The sequence below is a fragment of the Neoarius graeffei genome, chromosome 2 (genome assembly GCF_027579695.1).
Source record: "Neoarius graeffei isolate fNeoGra1 chromosome 2, fNeoGra1.pri, whole genome shotgun sequence".
Classification (NCBI taxonomy): domain Eukaryota; kingdom Metazoa; phylum Chordata; class Actinopteri; order Siluriformes; family Ariidae; genus Neoarius; species Neoarius graeffei.
The window spans coordinates 39,648,975-39,668,201 of NC_083570.1; the positions used below are offsets into that span (position 1 = coordinate 39,648,975).

General features: G+C 41.8%; 1 protein-coding gene across 2 annotated transcripts in view; it reads right to left on the minus strand.

The window, feature by feature from the left end:
• Positions 1–10,772: 10,772 nt before the first annotated feature.
• The window catches only part of adat2 (adenosine deaminase tRNA specific 2), a 31,849-nt gene continuing 23,394 nt past the window's right edge, over positions 10,773–19,227 (minus strand). For both annotated transcript variants that reach the window (XM_060907586.1, XM_060907577.1), the window contains exons 5-6: positions 11,240–11,312; positions 10,773–11,128 (exon numbers count right to left, since the gene is read on the minus strand). In XM_060907586.1, the coding sequence (XP_060763569.1) occupies positions 11,016–11,128; positions 11,240–11,312 (186 nt within the window). In that variant the 3' untranslated portion in view covers positions 10,773–11,015. The remainder of the gene's footprint in view (positions 11,129–11,239; positions 11,313–19,227) is intronic.

A 19,227-nucleotide genomic window follows, 5' to 3' on the forward strand; every position in this document is an offset into this window, starting at 1 on the left:
GAAATACGCATTTCAAACAAAATGTTACTTCACGGTTTGCGGGATCTCACAATGCGGTGTGCGCATGATCAGAAGTGGAATGAAGTCTCGCTACCACGAGATAATGCACGATTTCATAAGACTCTTTACTGGCTGTGTTGCAAGGATGGACGGTGGTGGAGCAGACAGAGAGCCGGAAAACTTCTTCCTCCAAAAAAATATTTTTTATTTTTTCTATTTTCAAAACTTTTCTTAAAATAGTGCAAATATTTACAGTGCACCAACCAAAGGTTCAAATTGCCAAAAAGAAAACTATACAAACAAAATAAGAAAACCACAAAAATAAAGAGGCTTCAAGTTTGCCAGACTAAATCAAAAAGACCCTGGACAAAACTATTAGTCAGCCAAACCACAGTACCTTCAAACAAGATGTTCCAACCACAACTGAGGCTCTGGAGCTACTGCAGAGCTTACATACCCGCAGCCCCGCCCACAGCTGAGCCCAAATTGCAAAATTAATCAATCAACTAAATAATGACATCCTAAATACAAAATAACAATTTAAAGAAACAAACACAAAATATACAAACATCCAAAATAATTTTCTTTAACCAAAAACCCTTCAGTGCATAGTAAAATACATGTTTCCCCAACGCCAGTAAAACACCCCCGTTAAAATAGTCCGTTCTACCAAACACCCGCGAAACCCCTCCATAACAAGCCAATGGTACAGTCCCTCGGTTTCTCACAACAAACAGGAAGTATGCGGAGTTCGCGTGATGAGTTACTAAAAACTGTTTTGTGTTATAAAAATGCTAGAACTAAATAAACTTGATGTTAGAAATAACCGGTTTGTACGTGTGTTTCCTAGACCATAGACAATGCTTAACAGATGGGAGATGAAAATGCTTAGAAATGTGTGATGCGTTTTACATATGAGTGGAGCCAAACAAATGTTACTAGAATGCCGGTCGGCCTTTCCCTGCACTCGCAACAAATGCTGCTCTCGTTAGAAACTATGGCAAACGGTGGAGTATGAAATGCTTGAAAACCAGTAATACCCATACAGAAAACAGTAATGGAAATGAAGTGCAACTCACAGCGACAGGTCAGCCAAGATGTTTGAACGTTGCAGGCAGATTGCTGCCTATGTGCTCTGCGCTTGCGTGAGAGGTGTGTGTGTGCGTGCGCGAGCGTCACGGCTCACTCTGTGACAGGCTGTCTGTGCTTTCTGTGGTGTACAGTACATTTGTAAATGTTATGTGCTCTTTTATCATCGTGGGAATTGATTATAGCTCTAAATAAATATTGAATTTTTTTTTAAAGAATCCGTATAACTTTATTTGTACGCCCGTATACTACGTTTATTGAATCAAATCCGTATAAAATACGGACATTCCGTATAGGTTGACATGTATGCACTGTGTTAAGTGTCGTCGGCCTCTGCAGATCAGATTGGAGCACCTTCTGGATGTGGTAGGACAGGAGATACACAGCATGAATGTACAACCTGACAAATCTGTAGCATTTAGCAATTATGTGATGCAATCGTGAACACAGACGAGAATCTAGAATGGAGTGGAACAAGGGTGTTTCTAGCTATTGAAAAGACCAGGAGCTAAGTCAAGTTTTCCTGAGGCTCATATTTTTGAAGGGAGTTTGGCATCAATAAGTTGGCGAGGTTAAATGTAACTACAAGAAATATTATCACCCACACACATTCAAAGATTATGACATCTTTAGTATCTTTATTACTGATTTTTGCACTGCTCTTTTTAAATTTATGTAGTTTACTTCAGTTTCTGTCTCATTATTAAGTTATTATCAACACCCATAATGTCTATCTCGATCTCTTCAGGTAAGCAGTCATGATTCCAACATTACAATGAGACCGGGCAAAATGGTATCCATTACATTACAGGTATTTAGCAGACTATCTTATCCAGAGTGACGTAGAATATACCCAGAGCAGCCTAGGGAGCAGTTGGGGGTTAGGTGCCTTGCTCAAGGGCACTTTAGCCATTCCTGCTGGTCCAGGGAATTGTACCAGCGAACTTTTGGTCCCAAAGCTGCTTCTCTGACCATTAGGCCATGGCTTCCACTTGAGAGCTGCAAGCTGAAAACCACTGCTCGCCAAAAGGAACATAAAGGCTCGTCTCACATTTGCCAACTACACCTTTAGGACCCCCCACAAGCCTTTTGGTATAATGTTCTGTGGACTGAGGAGTTAAGTGGAACTTTTTTTCCATGACACGGGACATCCATCTGGCATAAAGCTAACACAGCAATCCGCAATAAGAGCATCATACCAACAGTGAAACACGGGGGTGGTAGTGTGATAGAGTGTGTATGCTTTTGCTGCTTCAGGGACTGGGTGACTTTCCATAATTGATGAAGCCATGAATTCTGCTCTTTACCAGAAAACCCTGAAGGAGAGCGTCTGGGCATCAGTCCGTGATCTGAAGCTCCAATCCAAAGCACAATAGCAAGTCCATCTCTGAATGGCTCAAAAGAAACAAAAATATTTTGGAGTGGCCTAGTCGAAATCCTGACTTGAACCCCAGTGAGGTGCTATTGCAGGACCTCAAAGTTCAAAAGCCCTCAAATGTGGCTGAATTGAAACAATTCTGCAAAGAAGCTTGGGCCAAAATTCCTCCACAGCAATGTGAAAGACTGATCTTCAGTCATTGGAGATATTTGTTTGCAACTAAAGGTGGCACAATGAGTTATTAAGTCTAGGGGGTGATTACATTTTCACATGGGTGATATGGGGATTGCATAACCTTTTTATCCCTTCAATAAATAATCTGATCATTTAAAACTGTTTTGTGTTTCCTCATGCTCTCTTTATATCATATTACATTTTGTATGAGGATCTGAAACCATTTAGTGTGACAAATATGCAAATAACAGAAATCAGAAGGAGATAAATATTTTTCAAGGCACTGTAATCCATAAACAGGAAGGGCCTGAGGAACAGGAAGTGTGTGTGCTTACATGGCAGGGAGCTCTCTGTTCGTAAGGTGTCAATGTATAACATGTAGCAGGAGCTTGTAAGTTATGAAGCTTAATAATTGTTGAATTGTTCACGACTTGTATCCTTCATTTCTCTATGAAATGTTCCTGTATCGGAAAATTCTATATGACAAGATAACACATTTGTTCAGAGCTCCGTTGACACAAATTTATCAGTCGTGGCTTCAGGAATTGGTATTCGCTGATGATAACCAAACAAAGTAAGATAAGCCATGAGGCATTGATTAACACACTGGCTGGTACCCTTAATGAAGTTTGAGTGTAACTAAACATGTATACAGTTAGGTCCATAAATATTTGGACAGAGGCAACATTTTTCTAATTTTGGTTCTGTACATTACCACAATGAATTTTGAACAAAACAATTCAGATGCAGTTGAAGTTCAGACTTTCAGCTTTAATTCAGTGGGTTGAACAAAATGATTGCATAAAAATGTGAGGAACTAAAGCATTTTTAAAAACACAATCATTTCATTTCAGGGGCTCAGAAGTAATTGGACAAATTAAATAATTGTAAATAAAATGCTCATTTCTAATACTTGGTTAAAAACCCTTTGTTGGCAATGACTGCCTGAAGTCTTGAACTCATGGACATCACCAGACACTGTGTTTCCTCCTTTTTAATGCTCTGCCAGGCCTTTACTGCAGCGGTTTTCAGTTGCTGTTTGTTTGTGGGCCTTTCTGTCTGAAGTTTAGTCTTTAACAAGTGAAATGCATGCTCAATTAGGTTGAGATCAAGTGACTGACTTGGCCATTCAAGAATATTCCACTTCTTTGCTTTAATAAACTCCTGGGTTGCTTTGGCTTTATGTTTTGGGTCATTGTCCATCTGTATTATGAAACGCCGACCAATCAGTTTGGCTGGATTTGAGCACACAGTATGTCTCTGAATACCTCAGAATTCATCCGGCTGCTTCTCTCCTGTGTCACATCATCAATAAACACTAGTGACCCAGTGCCACTGGCAGCCATGCATGCCCAAGCCATCACACTGCCTCCGCTGTGTTTTACAGATGATGTGGTATGTTTTGGATCATGAGCTGTACCACGCCTTCGCCATACTTTTTTCTTTCCATCATTCTGGTAGAGGTTGATCTTGGTTTCATCTGTCCAAAGAATGTTCTTCCAGAACTGTGTTGGCTTTTTTAGATGTTTTTTTAGCAAAGTCCAATCTAGCCTTTTTATTCTTGAGGCTTATGAGTGGCTTGCACCGTGCAGTGAACCCTCTGTATTTACTTTCATGCAGTCTTCTCTTTATGGTAGATTTGGATATTGATACGCCTACTTCCTGGAGAGTGTTGTTCACCTGGTTGTCTGTTGTGAAGGGGTTTCTCTTCACCATGGAAATTATTCTGCGATCATCCACCACTGTTGTCTTCTGTTGGTGTCCAGGTCTTTTTGCATTGATGAGTTCACCAGTGCTTTCTTTCTTTCTCAGGATGTACCAAACTGTAGATTTTGCCACTCCTAATATTGTAGCAATTTCTCGGATGGGTTTTTTCTGTTTTTGCAGCTTAAGGATGACTTGTTTTACCTGCATGGAGAGCTCCTTTGACTGCATATTTTCTTCACATCAAAATCTTCCAAATGCAAGCACCACACCTCAAATCAACTCCAGGCCTTTTATCTGCTTAATTGAGAATGACATAACGAAGGAATTGACCACACCTGCCCATGAAATAGCCTTTGAGTCAATTGTCCAATTACTTTTGGTCCCTTTAAAAACAGGGTGGCACATGTTAAGGAGCTGAAACTCCTAAACCCTTCATCCAATTTTAATGTGGATACCCTTCATCCAATTTTAATGTGGATTATATAACTATAACTTGAATATGTTTCAGTAAACAGGTAAAAAAAAAAAGAAAATTTGTGTCAGTGTCCAAATATATATGGACCTACACTACTGTTCAAAAGTTTGGGGTCACTTTGAAATTTCCTTATTTTTGAAAGAAAAGCACTGTTCTTTTCAATGAAGATCACGTTAAACTAATCAGAAATCCACTCTATACATTGCTAATGTGGTAAATGACTATTCTAGCTGCAAATGTCTGGTTTTTGGTGCAATATCTCCATAGGTGTATAGAGGCCCATTTCCAGCAACTATCACTCCAGTGTTCTAATGGTACAATGTGTTTCCTCATTGCCTCAGAAGGCTAATGGATGATTAGAAAACCCTTGTACAATCATGTTAGCACAGCTGAAAACAGTTGAGCTCTTTAGAGAAGCTATAAAACTGACCTTCCTTTGAGCAGATTGAGTTTCTGGAGCATCACATTTGTGGGGTCGATTAAATGCTCAAAATGGCCAGAAAAATGTCTTGACTATATTTTCTATTCATTTTACAACTTATGGTGGTAAATAAAAGTGTGACTTTTCATGGAAAACACAAAATTGTCTGGGTGACCCCAAACTTTTGAACAGTAGTGTAACTGTATGTATTTAGCATTAATTACATTTAACCAGGAGTGTTTCCATCGATTGAAAACACCAGGGGCGAAGTCAAGTTTTCCTGAGGCTTGTATTTTTTAAGGGAGATTGGCGTAGATAGGTTAGGGAGATTATATCTAACTTCACAAGTAATATTCTCACCCACACACATTCGAAGGTTATGACATCTTTATTTGTGATTTTTGTACTGCTCTTTTTAAATGTTTGGAATTCACTTCAGTTTCTGTCTCATTATTATCAATAACCCCCATAATGTCTCAGGAAACTGAAGCATGTGTCAATTGACTATAAAAAATTATCAGTTTCATAAAAATATATAATTTCTCACTCACATATCTCTCCTTTAGGACCACATTGACAAATTATAAGCTACATTATTATATTACAGCATTCAAAATCCTAGATGACATCCCATCTCACAAAACTATGATCATGTAAATACGCCTTACAAGTTTCTCTCTCACATACATAAATACTATTTTCTCCAATGCATCCAGGCTCAGTGGACTGCAGCAGCTGATTTGTGGTGTCTGGACAACACAATTTTATGTTGACATTAATATTGCGTGGCAAAACAAAAACTTTTTGATCCCGATATGTGAGTAATATGCCAAAGGCTGGCTATGGGATGGTCGGCTGGCTGGTGCTACATGTAGCATTAAACCATATGATTAAATGATATCAGGGCAACTGTTGGTGTCTACATGAACACACATTGTTGTTGACCTGTTAAATAAACTTAGTTGGGGCAAATAGACCCCCACTGTAGATATTCATTAAACCAGTGGAACTTCTGAGCTCGCCTGCACACTAATCATACAGACCCTACGCTGTAAATTCAACAAAACCAGGCTACACGGAGCGGGTTTTGTGCATCAACATAATTCGATAGGTTACATTGTTGAGACATTCTTTATACACACCCACGGTTGATGACTTACCATCTGTTTTCATCTTGAAAAATCCAACAATAGTTGATTGTTTTTTTGAAGAAGTCTTCCAACCAGTTCTGAATGTTCTTCTTCTGTTGGCGGCTACCAACATTTTGAACGTGCACCATGCAGTGCTCAATTATGTCCCCCATCAGTGCTTCCCCCGTGTTCCCCCCTCCGTCTTTGGATGCTGCAAGTCAAGTTCTGATCTGTTTAAGTCAGTTGTTTTTAATTAATTTCTTACTTTTTTTGAGGATGAAAATACTTGGGGCTATAGCCCCAAGTCATGGACCTAACAACACCACTGGGGTCGAAGAACTCGAGTTACTCCAAATACTGACCTTGTTCTTTGTTTGCTCTTTGTAGAAGGCTCCTTTTAAGTATTTTTGATTGCGTCTTTGATGTATACTGTATAGTATACTGTATTCCATCCATTATCCGTAACCGCTTATCTTGTGCAGGGTTGCGGGCAAGCTGGAGCCTATCCCAGCTGACTATGGGCGAGAGGCGGGGTACACCCTGGACAAGTCACCAGATCATCACAGGGCTGACACATAGAGACAAACAACCATTCACATAGAGACAAACAACCATTCACACACACATTCACATCTATGGTTAATTTAGAGCCACCACTTAGCCTAACCTGCATGTCTTTGGACTGTGGGGGAAACCGGAGCACCCAGAGGAAATCCACGCAGACACGGGGAGAACATGCAAACTCCACACAGAAAGGCCCCCGGCGGTTGCTGGGCTCGAACCCAGAACCTTCTTGCTGTGAGGCTACAGTGCTAACCACTACACCATCGTGCCGCCATTATAACGTATTCTTTCAAAAGATATTCCCTCAGTTTTGATGATGGCAGTGATAAAGGATAAAGATGATCAGTCAGAATAACTTGATAATTGATTTGCAATGACTCTTCTTTCCAAGAGGACTCAAACCATGTTGGCAAAAATGTTTCAAAAAGAACCATTTTGAAGATCTTCTGGTTTCACTACAACCTCAGAGGCACTTTACATGCACAGCTGACAAAGGACTTTTGTTCAAAACGTCCTGTTTCTCTCAAAACTTTGTGTACTGCACTGCCACTTCTACTTCTTCAACACTGTACTGACTCCCTGGCCTTTTCCTTCATATATTATTTTTTATATTAAAAGTATGTGAACCTCAAGGATTAGCAGTTAATTTAAAAGGTGAGAATAGTCAGGTGTTTTGAGTCAGTGGGATGACAATCAGGTGTGAGTGTTTGGCCTGTTTTATTGAAAGAACCTGCCAAAGTCTGATCTTCATGTTTGAAGAAGTGCATCATGGCACGAACATAGGAGATTTCTGAGGACCTCAGAAAAAGAGCTTTTGATGCTCATCAGGCTAGAAAAGGTTACAAAACCATCTCTAATGGGTTTGGACTCCACCAATCCACAGTCAGACAAATTGTGTACAAATCAACCACAAGGAGTGGTTGACCAACAAAGATCACTCCAAGAGCAAGGCGTGTAATAGTCGGTGAGGTCACAAAGGACCCCAGGGTAACTTCTAAGCAACTGAAGGCCTCTCTCACATTGGCTAATGTTAATGTTCATGAGTCCACCATCAGGAGAACACTGAACAACAATGGTGTGTATGGCAGGGTTGCAAGGAGAAAGCCACTGCTCTCCAAAAAGAACATTGCTGCTCGTTTGTAGTTTGCTAAAGATCACGTGGACAAGCCAGAAGGCCATTGGAAAAATGTTTTGTGGATGGATGAGACCAAAATAGAACTTTTTGGTTTAAATGAGAAGTGTTATGTTTGGAGAAAGGAAAACACTGCATTCCAGCATAAGAACCTTATCCCATCTGTGAAACATGGTGGTGGTAGTATCATGGTTTGAGCTTGTTTTGCTGCATCTGGGCCAGGACGGCTTGCCACCATTGATGGAACAATGAATTCTGAATTATTCCAGTGATTTCTAAAGGAAAATGTCAGGACATCTGTCCGTGAACTGACTCTCAAGAGAAGGTGGGACATGGCGCAAGACAACGACCCTAAACACACACACACACACACACACACACACACACATCATTCAACCAAAGAATAGTTTAAGAAAAATAAAGTTACTCTTTTGGAATGGCCAAGTCAAAGTCCTGACCTCAATCCAAAAGAAATATGTGTGAGTAGTTCGTGTGAGGAAACCCACCAACATCCCAGAGTTGAATCTGTTCTGTACGGAGGAATGGGATAAAATTCCTCCAAGCCGACGTGCAGCACTGATCAACAGTTACCTCAAACATTTCGCTACAGTTATTGTTGTACCAGGGGGTCAGACTAGATACTGAAAGTGAAGGTTCACATACTTTTGCCAGTCACAGATATATAATATTGGATCATTTTCCTCAACAAATAAATGACCAAATATAATATTTTTGTTTCATTTGTTTAATTGGGTTCTCTTCATCTACGCTTAGGACGTGTGTGAAACTCTGATCATGTTTCAGATCATATTTATGCAGAAATTAAAAAAAAAAATCACCAGCTTTCAAGCATGACTATCATTAACAAAGCACGACTCTCCTTAAAACCGTATTAAACTGTCCTTTTTCATTGGAGGCATTTATAAAGTGCACAGTGTCAACTGCATAACCAGCTGCAAGTGGTATTTAAAAAAATGCGTTACAGTTTTGTGCAAACTCATTAATTATGGATAAAACAGAGTGTGTCTCTTGCAGGAGGAGCGTAGGCAGCTTTAGGTTTGGTTTATGAGTCCATGTTCTTCCTCACTCCTGGCCATGAAGCTGTTACTGGAGCAAGCAAAGTCTGCAGTAGTTTCTACAAAATCCTTGCTCTCTTTTAAGGCCCCATCACACTTATTCTGAATTAGCAGGAATCAAGCAGAACCAGCCCGAATGAAAAACGTTTCAAAATTCGTGCCACATTCGGGCAGGAATTTCAAACTGACCAACATTCTTACAGCTTTGTAAGAATGCCGTTCGAATACTTAGAATGTGCTTCGAACCCGCCTCGAATGATTCTTGCACATTCTGGGTGTATTAGCTTTCGAATGCAGTTCAAATGTAGTTGGAACACAGTAGGAATACCTAGAATGCTGTAAGAATATTAAGAATGCATTTCGAACACCGTACGAGTGTGGTTCGATTGCTGCCTGAATACCACCCGAAGTCTGGTCGGAAGGTGCCTCGAATGCAGTCAGAACGCTCCCGGAATAGCCGCCGAATATGTTTCGAACATCTAAGAATTCAAAGAGAATGCAGCTCGAATACTTAGAATGTACTTCGAATATCCCAGGATATACGAAGAATTTTCATTCCAACGGCATTCCGGCTCATTTGAGGCACATTCAGGACATTCTGGCAGGATTTGAAGTGGCTTGCCATTTTGATTTTTCCCTCAAACGCGATCAGAATGTTTCGAATGCTGTTGGAATGCCGTAAGAATATTTAGAATGCAGTCAGAATACACTTCGAATGCCGTTTGATATTTCTCCTCTTCGAATGCACCTCGAATGTTTTGAGCATGAGCAAAACACTCAGGCCGGCCACAAGAATGGGCCCAAATGTTTGGAATGCAATTCGAATATCCCGGAATATACGAAGAATTTTCATTCTGATGGCATTCCGGCTCATTCCGCCTCTAGTGTGACTATACCCTTAGGCTTCTTGAGCCCTAGAATTGTCACTATGTTGTCAAGAAGCTGTCTCTTGTTGTGCATTCTTAAAAAAAAAAAAAAAGTAAATGCAGGCAGTTGTGAATGATCACACCCTCATCATTTATCTTCCAACAAAATCACATTCATTTTCTGCCTTGAACAATCAACAACCCATGATACAGCAGGCAGAAGTGCTAACAGTAGTGTTAATATTAACATCAACTTTCATTGCAGGGCAGCACGGTGGTGTAGTGGTTAGCGCTGTCGCCTCACAGCAAGAAGGTCCGGGTTCGAGCCCCGTGGCCGGCGAGGGCCTTTCTGTGTGGAGTTTGCATGTTCTCCCCGTGTCCGCGTGGGTTTCCTCCGGGTGCTCCGGTTTCCCCCACAGTCCAAAGACATGCAGGTTAGGTTAACTGGTGGCTCTAAATTGACCGTAGGTGTGAATGTGAGTGTGAATGGTTGTCTATGTGTCAGCCCTGTGATGACCTGGCGACTTGTCCAGGGTGTACCCCGCCTTTCGCCCGTAGTCAGCTGGGATAGGCTCCAGCTTGCCTGCGACCCTGTAGAACAGGATAAAGCGGCTACAGATCACGAGATGAGATGAGACTTTCATCGCTTCATGTCTGAATATTCTGGAGCTACTAAGATTCAAAAGCAGACATCAACAGATCAACATTACGATGTGGTTGGAGACACAGCCGTGGACAGGATCAGCTTCCAACTCAGCAGTAATAAAAACCCTTTTATTGCAAACTCAGATTGAGATTGCACAACAGCTGATAAGAAAGCATGCTCAGGCACGTTTTCAACTTATAGGATATGACTCTGAGGTTATTTAAGGACAGACAGAAAAGGAAGAGTACTCTAGAAGTGGAATAGGTCTGGCTGTAAAAAAAGACAGTCATTCAAAACCACATGTTGTTGCAGTCTGTCAACCTGACTTAAAGGAAATGTGGGTTTTATTTTTCCATCTCAGTCGGAAGTCGACGTTTTTCCATCACCCTCACGTGGAGCTGCTTCTGTGAGAGTGGTGATAGTGCCCCCTGCTGGACTGACACCTTCTTTCCTTACTTTAGGCTTCACCACTGTAGCGATGACAGAATGATGTAAGAAGAGGAAAATAAATATCAAACGAGTTACTGAAGACACAACAGCAGGTTTCAAAGCTATAGTGAGGACATGAAGGACAGCCTCACCATTAGGATTCTCTTGCTTGTAAAATGTCTTCAGCATGTCAACTGCCTCCTGTGCTCTGTGTCCTGGTATACACTGTAATAAAGTAAGACGGAAAGTAAATTAATGATGTTCTTATATTAGTTAAGATTAACAGAATCTGACTCTATGATCACATGTAGGCAGTTTCAGATTCTCAAGAGTGTTAGATTTAAACTTGCCTGAATTTAGCCTTTTAAATTCAATCAGGCAGAAGCTCATGAACTCATGAAGCTCAAGCAATGGCTGAACAGTTCATGGTACAGTTGTGGTCAGAAGTTTACATACAGTGACATGAATGCCATCTTGGATATGAATGTCATGGCAATATTTGGGCTTTGAGTAATTCCTTTGAACTGTTCTTTTTCTGTGGCAGAATGATTGTACAGCATACATCTTTAATTAAAAAAACAAACAAAAAAACACTAGAATTTGGTGCCCAAGTTTTAATTTCCTTTGGGTTTTCTGAAATCAACACAGGGACAAAATTATACATACAGCACACCTAATATTTGGGTAAAATGTCTCTTCGTAAGATTCACCTTGACCAAACATTTTTGTTTACCATGAACAAGCTTCCGGCAGAATTCTGGTTGGATATTTCACAACTCTTCATGGTAGAATTGGTAGAGTTCAATTAAATTGTTTTTTTTTTCTTGGCATGGACTCGACTTATAAGCATCTCATCTCATCTCATTATCTCTAGCCGCTTTATCCTTCTACAGGGTCGCAGGCAAGCTGGAGCCTATCCCAGCTGACTACGGGCGAAAGGCGGGGTACACCCTGGACAAGTCGCCAGGTCATCACAGGGCTGACACATAGACACAGACAACCATTCACACTCACATTCACACCTACGGTCAATTTAGAGTCACCAGTTAACCTAACCTGCATGTCTTTGGACTGTGGGGGAAACCGGAGCACCCGGAGGAAACCCACGCAGACACGGGGAGAACATGCAAACTCCACACAGAAAGGCCCTCGCCGGCCCCGGGGCTCGAACCCAGGACCTTCTTGCTGTGAGGCGACAGCGCTAACCACTACACCACCGTGCCGCCCGACTTATAAGCATGGTCCATATATTTTCAATAGGGTTGAAGTCAGGACTTGTTTTAAGCTTAAATGTTAGCCTGCTTCATCCTCCACAGTGTGTTTGGGTTCATTGTCCTGTTTTAACTCCCAAGTCATGTTCAAGTTTCTGATGGTTTATGCTGAAGAATCCTGAGGTAGTCCTCCTTCATTATTCCATCCACTTTGTGCAATGAACCAGTTCCACTGGCAGTAAAACAACCCCAGAGCATGATGATCCTACCACCACCACCACCAGTTGGTACAGGGTCCCTCTGTATATGGTGGTCATTGTGGCCAAACAACTCAATCTTTGTCTCATCTGACCATACAGCTATCCTCAAGAAGGCTTGTTCTTTGTCCATGTGGTCAGCTTCAAACTTTAAACTTGAAGGTGTCAATTTTGGAGCAGGGGGTTATTTCTTGGACAGCAGCCTCTTAGGCCCTGTCCACACGGCAACAGATTCAGGTGAATCTGATAAAATTGTTTATCGTTTCGGCCTGGCGTCCACACGGCACCGGCGTTTTGGGTGCCCCAAAATGAAATCTTTTGAGAACGGGTTCCAGAGTGGAAAAATCTGGCAACGGCGCCGTTGCGAAGTCGTCTGGATGAGTAGAACGGATTTGTTTACAATGACGTCACAACCACATGAATGTCAGTGCTTCACGCCGGGTAGAAGTGTAACAAACTCGATGCGAATTGTCAATAAATCCTATAACTTGGTTCATGAAACGCGCTTACAAAATATTTTCACTGTGAATATTTATTGTGTAATGGTGCAAAGTGAGAGAGAGAGAGAGAGAGAGAATAGCCCTTAGGGCAGAGTCTTTAGTCCAAACACTGCGGAAGCAGTACCAAACCGCGCACCGCCCGTGCGCTTTCCAAAAACAAAAACAATCCCACCAGCAAAAATAGGAAAAAAAAAAAAAAAAGGAGCGATCTTACCTCTTCAGATGTTGGTTTAAGTCCGACAATACATTCCTCAAAAAGGGCGTAGAACAACAAAGTAATCCATCAACGTGTAGCATTCAATTTAATCCGGACCATTAAAGAATTCTGGAGGATATCAGAATGTTGGCGTACCGGCTTCCATCTACCCCCGTTCATTCCTCTTTCCGAGTCTTTCGTTTTACGCTACTGATTAATAATCAAAACTTTATGTGGCTGGTGCTACAGAAGAAGGGGTTTATGCGCATGCGTCTACTTCTATTGTTCTGGTGTCTCCGATAGGACCGTCTTACAGCGCACGTAGAGGTGTGGCATGTGTATTGCATCGTTTTCAGCAAGCGTTGCGTTGCCATATCTCATCTCATCTCATTATCTCTAGCCGCTTTATCCTTCTACAGGGTCGCAGGCAAGCTGGAGCCTATCCCAGCTGACTACGGGCGAAAGGCGGGGTACACCCTGGACAAGTCGCCAGGTCATCACAGGGCTGACACATAGACACAGACAACCATTCACACTCACATTCACACCTACGGTCAATTTAGAGTCACCAGTTAACCTAACCTGCATGTCTTTGGACTGTGGGGGAAACCGGAGCACCCGGAGGAAACCCACGCGGACACGGGGAGAACATGCAAACTCCACAAAGAAAGGCCCTCGCCGGCCCCGGGGCTCAAACCCAGGACCTTCTTGCTGTGAGGCGACAGCGCTAACCACTACACCACCATGCCGCCCGCGTTGCCATATGAACCTGATATATTTTACTGATCCATTGCCCATGTGGACGCGATATTTAAAAAAAAAAAAAATCTCATTGCCGTTGTCGTGTGGATGTAGCCTTAGTCCATGGTGATCTGAACTGTAGACAGTGATCCATCAGCTTCCAGTTCATGGCAGGGCTGTGCCAGGTTGTTCCTGACCATCCAAACAAATTTTCTTTCAGCTGAGGGTGACAGTTTGGGTTTTTTTGAAGCAAGGTGGCTTGGCAAAGTGACTACACCTCACAATAACTTTGATACAATTGTTTGAACTGATCTTGGAATTTGCAGTTGTTTAGAAATGGCTCTAAGAGTTATTCCAGAGTTGTGTATATCTGCAATCCTCTTTCTCAGATCTGCACTGAGCTCCTTGGACTTTCCCATTTTACTGTGTGTTGGTCAATCCGATGAGTGCTGTAAACAAACCCTTTTAATGAAGGCACTGACTACAGCTGGTAGCTTCTCTATCATGATCGCTAACAGGAACTTAAGAGACCTCAGCCTTGGCAAGATAAAAGAGATTTTGGAAGTTTTAGCACCTCTGAATTAATAATCTAAGTGAGCGTATGTAAATTTTTGACCCTGTATGTATAATTTTGACCCTGTGTTGATTTCAGAAAACCGAAAGAAAATTAAAACTTGTGCACCAAATTCTAGTGTTTTTTTTTCAAGATGTATGCTGTACATTCTGCCACAGAAAAAGAACAGTTCAAAGAAATTACTGAAAGCCCAAATATCGCCATGACATTCATATCCAAGATGACATTCATGTCACTGTATGTAAACTTCTGACCACAACTGTAAATATAAAATATAAAATATAAATTAACCCAGTCAGGAGCCAAGCAAAAACATCTACAAAAGCACGTCCTTGCTGTATCTATACTCAGTTTTACTTTTGCTGCATCTGCACTGCATCATTCAGGAAAAGGCATGAATTAACTCCAAGGGCTGAACAAAATTTGGTCCCAAAAGTTCACCTGAACCTCAAGACAAGAACAAAGCTGAGGCTTTGTACCAAAGTACATGCATCCACCATTAACTACGACATAAAAGACTGCTGCTCAAGGAAGAAGCTCCTACTCCAAGGGTCAAAAATAGGTACCCTATGGCTACATGTGGCTATTGCTTATAAAATTGTTTTCTGATACCATGTCCATACAGTAAATATAGCATATATACATGTTATCAATTATACTCTCCTCATCTCTTGCAAGCATCACGAAGCTGTGAGCAGCATCAGGGCTTGTAGTATTTTGGTAACCAATTTTGTTTACTGTGTTTTGTTCAAAATACAATGCTGTGAACTATATTTTCAAAATAGTAAGAAAGCACTTGTTTATGAATTGTCTTAGAAGCATTATTTAGGGGCGGCACGGTGGTGTAGTGGTTAGCGCTGTCGCCTCACAGCAAGAAGGTCCGGGTTCGAGCCCCGTGGCCAGCGAGGGCCTTTCTGTGCGGAGTTTGCATGTTCTCCCCGTGTCCGTGTGGGTTTCCTCCGGGTGCTCCGGTTTCCCCCACAGTCCAAAGACATGCAGGTTAGGTTAACTGGTGACTCTAAATTGAGTGTGAATGTGAATGGTTGTCTGTGTGTCAGCCCTGTGATGACCTGGCGACTTGTCCAGGGTGTACCCCGCCTTTCGCCTGTAGTCAGCTGGGATAGGCTCCAGCTCGCCTGCGACCCTGTAGAACAGGATAAAGCGGCAAGAGATGAGAGATGAGAATGAGCATTATTTAGTACTAATGAGCACATTTTGTTTCACAAGCGTAAAGACTAAAATAAAAAATTAAATTAAAAAAAATTAAAGCGAGTAGTGGAAGTTTGACCAATTATACTTTTTAACTTTTACTCTTAGTTTTCATGAAGGAGCGGATTTATTCCCACATGGGACTTCTGTAATTGCAAACTGAGCGGATCGCTCGAAAGATTCCAACGTTGTCGTTGTCTTCTTGAGTTTTTGTTGAATGGCTGGAATTCTTAGCGTAAATATCTGCCAAAAAGCTCAAAAACAAACAAACAACTTAAACCTTTCATTTGACCTTTCAGAAGGAAAAAACAGAAGCTGTGATAATTAAAATGCAAATTTTCTTAAAATAAACACCACTTACTTGAAATCGAATTAGTAGCCTTGGCGAACTACGAGGTGAATTTTGTTGATCTTTTTACCTGCCGATTATCTTCCGATACTACGAAGTTATAACGAGGTTTCTCTTATTTCGTTTCTGGTTCTGATTGGGTCCAAAGTTTATCAAGAAGTAGAACGGGTAATCGAACTTGATTAGTATAAGTGCTGATTGGTTACAAAGTTTCGCTATTTTTACACTCATTCTTACAACATGATGACATAGTGGCTTCACCACTCGTTCTTGTGTACCTTTGATAACGCGAGATCAACTGCTCGTATCGCGAGATCACGATTCGCCATTCTGGTGATTGTAATGTTTATGCACACATGCAGTGCGCTACTGTTACACTCATTCTTACAACACGATGACATAGTGGCTCCACCTCTATAAGGCAGTAGCCACAAAAAAGCCAGACTGAAATGTGCAGGTGATCATAAAGATTCGGAGCAAAAACTAAACTGTTTGGCCATAATGATCAGTGCTACATATGGAGGACAAATGTGATGCTTTTAACCTGAAGAATTCCATCCTCACTGTGAAGCATGGTGGTGGCAATATCATGTTGTAGAAGTGTTTTTTGAAAAGGGAATGAAAATAGATGGCATCATGAGGAAGGAGGATTTTCTAGAAATACTGAAGGAACATCTCAAGACATCAGCCAGAAAGTTGAAACTTGGTAGCAACTGGGTCTTCCAGCAGGACAATGATCCTAAACAAACCTCCAAAGTTGTAACACACAATGCAGCTATTGGATTGACCATCAAAGACCTGACCTGAATCCCATAGAAAGTGTATGGACTGATAAAGTGAATGACAAGACCAACAAACCTGATCAAGTTACACCAGTTCTGTCACGAGGAAGGAGAAAAATGCCACCAAAGTATCATGAGAAGCTTGTGGAAGGTTATAACAAGAAACCATAGGTGCTAAAGAGGGCAACTGGACTTGCTTGAAATTCTTGAAGACGTTTCACCTCTCATCCGAAAGGCTTCTTCAGTTCTGTCTGACTAGTGGGGAGTTCCAGGTATTTATCCTCTAGTGGACCAAAAGCAACCCTGAGAGTCGTTGAGGTCACATGGGATGACTGAGGCCCTGTCCACACGGCAACGGATTCAGGTGAATCCGATAAAATTGTTTATCGTTTCGGCCTGGCGTCCACACGGCACCGGTGTTTTGGGTGCCCCAAAACGAAATCTTTTGAGAACGGGTTCCAGAGTGGAAAGATCTGGCAACGGCGCCGTTGTGAAGTCGTCTGGATGAGTAGAACAGATTTGTTTACGATGACGTCACAACCACATGTGCTTCACGCCAGGTAGAAGTGTAACGAACTCGATGCGAGTTGTCAACAAATCCTATAACTTGGTTCATGAAATACGCTTACAAAATATTTTCACTGTGAATATTTATTGTGTAATGGTGCAAAGTGAGCGAGAGAGAGAGTTAGGGCAGAGTCAATCCCGCCAGCAAAAATAGGGAAAAAAAAAGGAGCGATCTCACCTCTTCAGATGTTGGTTTAAGTCCTACAATACATTCCTCAAAAAGGGCGTAGAAGAACAAATTAATCCATCAACGTGTAGCATTCAATTTATTCCGGACCATTAAAGACACCGCCTTCCGCGTAGAATCATACGTCATCCTCGCCGCCATATTGGATGGGTCAAAGCGGAGAATAAAGATGCCTCATTCATGTGCTGCGTTTAACTGTACCAACAGGTTTGCTGTCCAAACGAGATCACATGGGATTACCTTTCACAGGTGAGACTGGAAAAATACTTTTCATTGTATTTGGTCATTATAATGTAATTTTACGAACAGATTTTTCTGACTTTGTGGCTAATATGAAGTCTCGCGCATAATAGTTTATGCGCATGCGTCCTTACTACTTCTATTGTTCTGGTGTCTCCGATGGGACCGTCTTACAGCGCTCCTAGAGGTGTGGCATGTGTATTGCATCGTTTTCAGCAAGCGTTGCACTGCCATATGTACCTGATATTTTACTGATCCGTTGCCCATGTGGACGCGATATTTTTTTTAATAACATCTCATTGCCGTTGTCGTGTGGATGTAGCCTGAGGCCCTGTCCACACGGCAACGGATTCAGGTAAATCCGATACAATTGTTTATTGTTTCGGCCTGGTGTCCACACGGCACCGGCGTTTTGGGTGCCCCAAAACGCAATCTTTTGAGAACGGGTTCCAGAGTGGAAAGATCTGGCAACGTTGCCGTTGCGAAGTCGTCTGGATGAGTAGAACGGATTTGTTTACGATGATGTCACAACCACATGACTGTGAGTGCTTCACGCCGGGTAGAAGTGTAACGAACTCGATGCGAGTTGTCAACAAATCCTATAACTTGGTTCATGAAACACGCTTACAAAATATTTTCACTGTGAATATTTATTGTGTAATGGTGCAAAGTGAGCGAGAGAGAGAGAGAGAGAAGCCCTTGGGCAGAGTCAATCCCGCCAGCAAAAATAGGGAAAAAAAGGGGCGATCTCACCTCTTCAGATGTTGGTTTAAAAGGATAGTTTGGGATTTTTGACATGAATCTGTATGGCATCCCCATCAATAGTGTCGTGCAAACACACTGACTTACCCCTGACAGCATCCTGAGAGTCCAGTTCTTGTCCAGTTTTGGTCCAGACGAAAGTAGTCCGGCAAGTTTGTTGGGGTCACGAAAGTAAAATGTTTTTCGTCTCAAAACAGTACGTGTTCAAAAGAGTGATATATTTGCATCACAAAACCGTTGTCAAATAAAAAGTCAGACCTCGAAATCGCTTGGCACTATTTTCTCTCCCTCGGTATCACTGCGTGCTGCCGCCAGGTGACAGCCACGGCTGTTTCATTCATTGTTTACTAGTGATGGGAATTTCGGCTCTTTTTCGGGAGCCGGCTCTTTTGGTTCTTCTTACTATAAGGAGCCAGCTCTTTCGGCTCCTGAGATTTTATTTTTGATTTAAAGGAATACGCCACCCCCAGATGAAATTGAGTCAGTCCCTGCAGTCCCTAGAGTTGGATGAGTGAGCCAAAGCGTTTTGTAGCCGACCCAGCCATTGTCCTGATCTATAAACGCC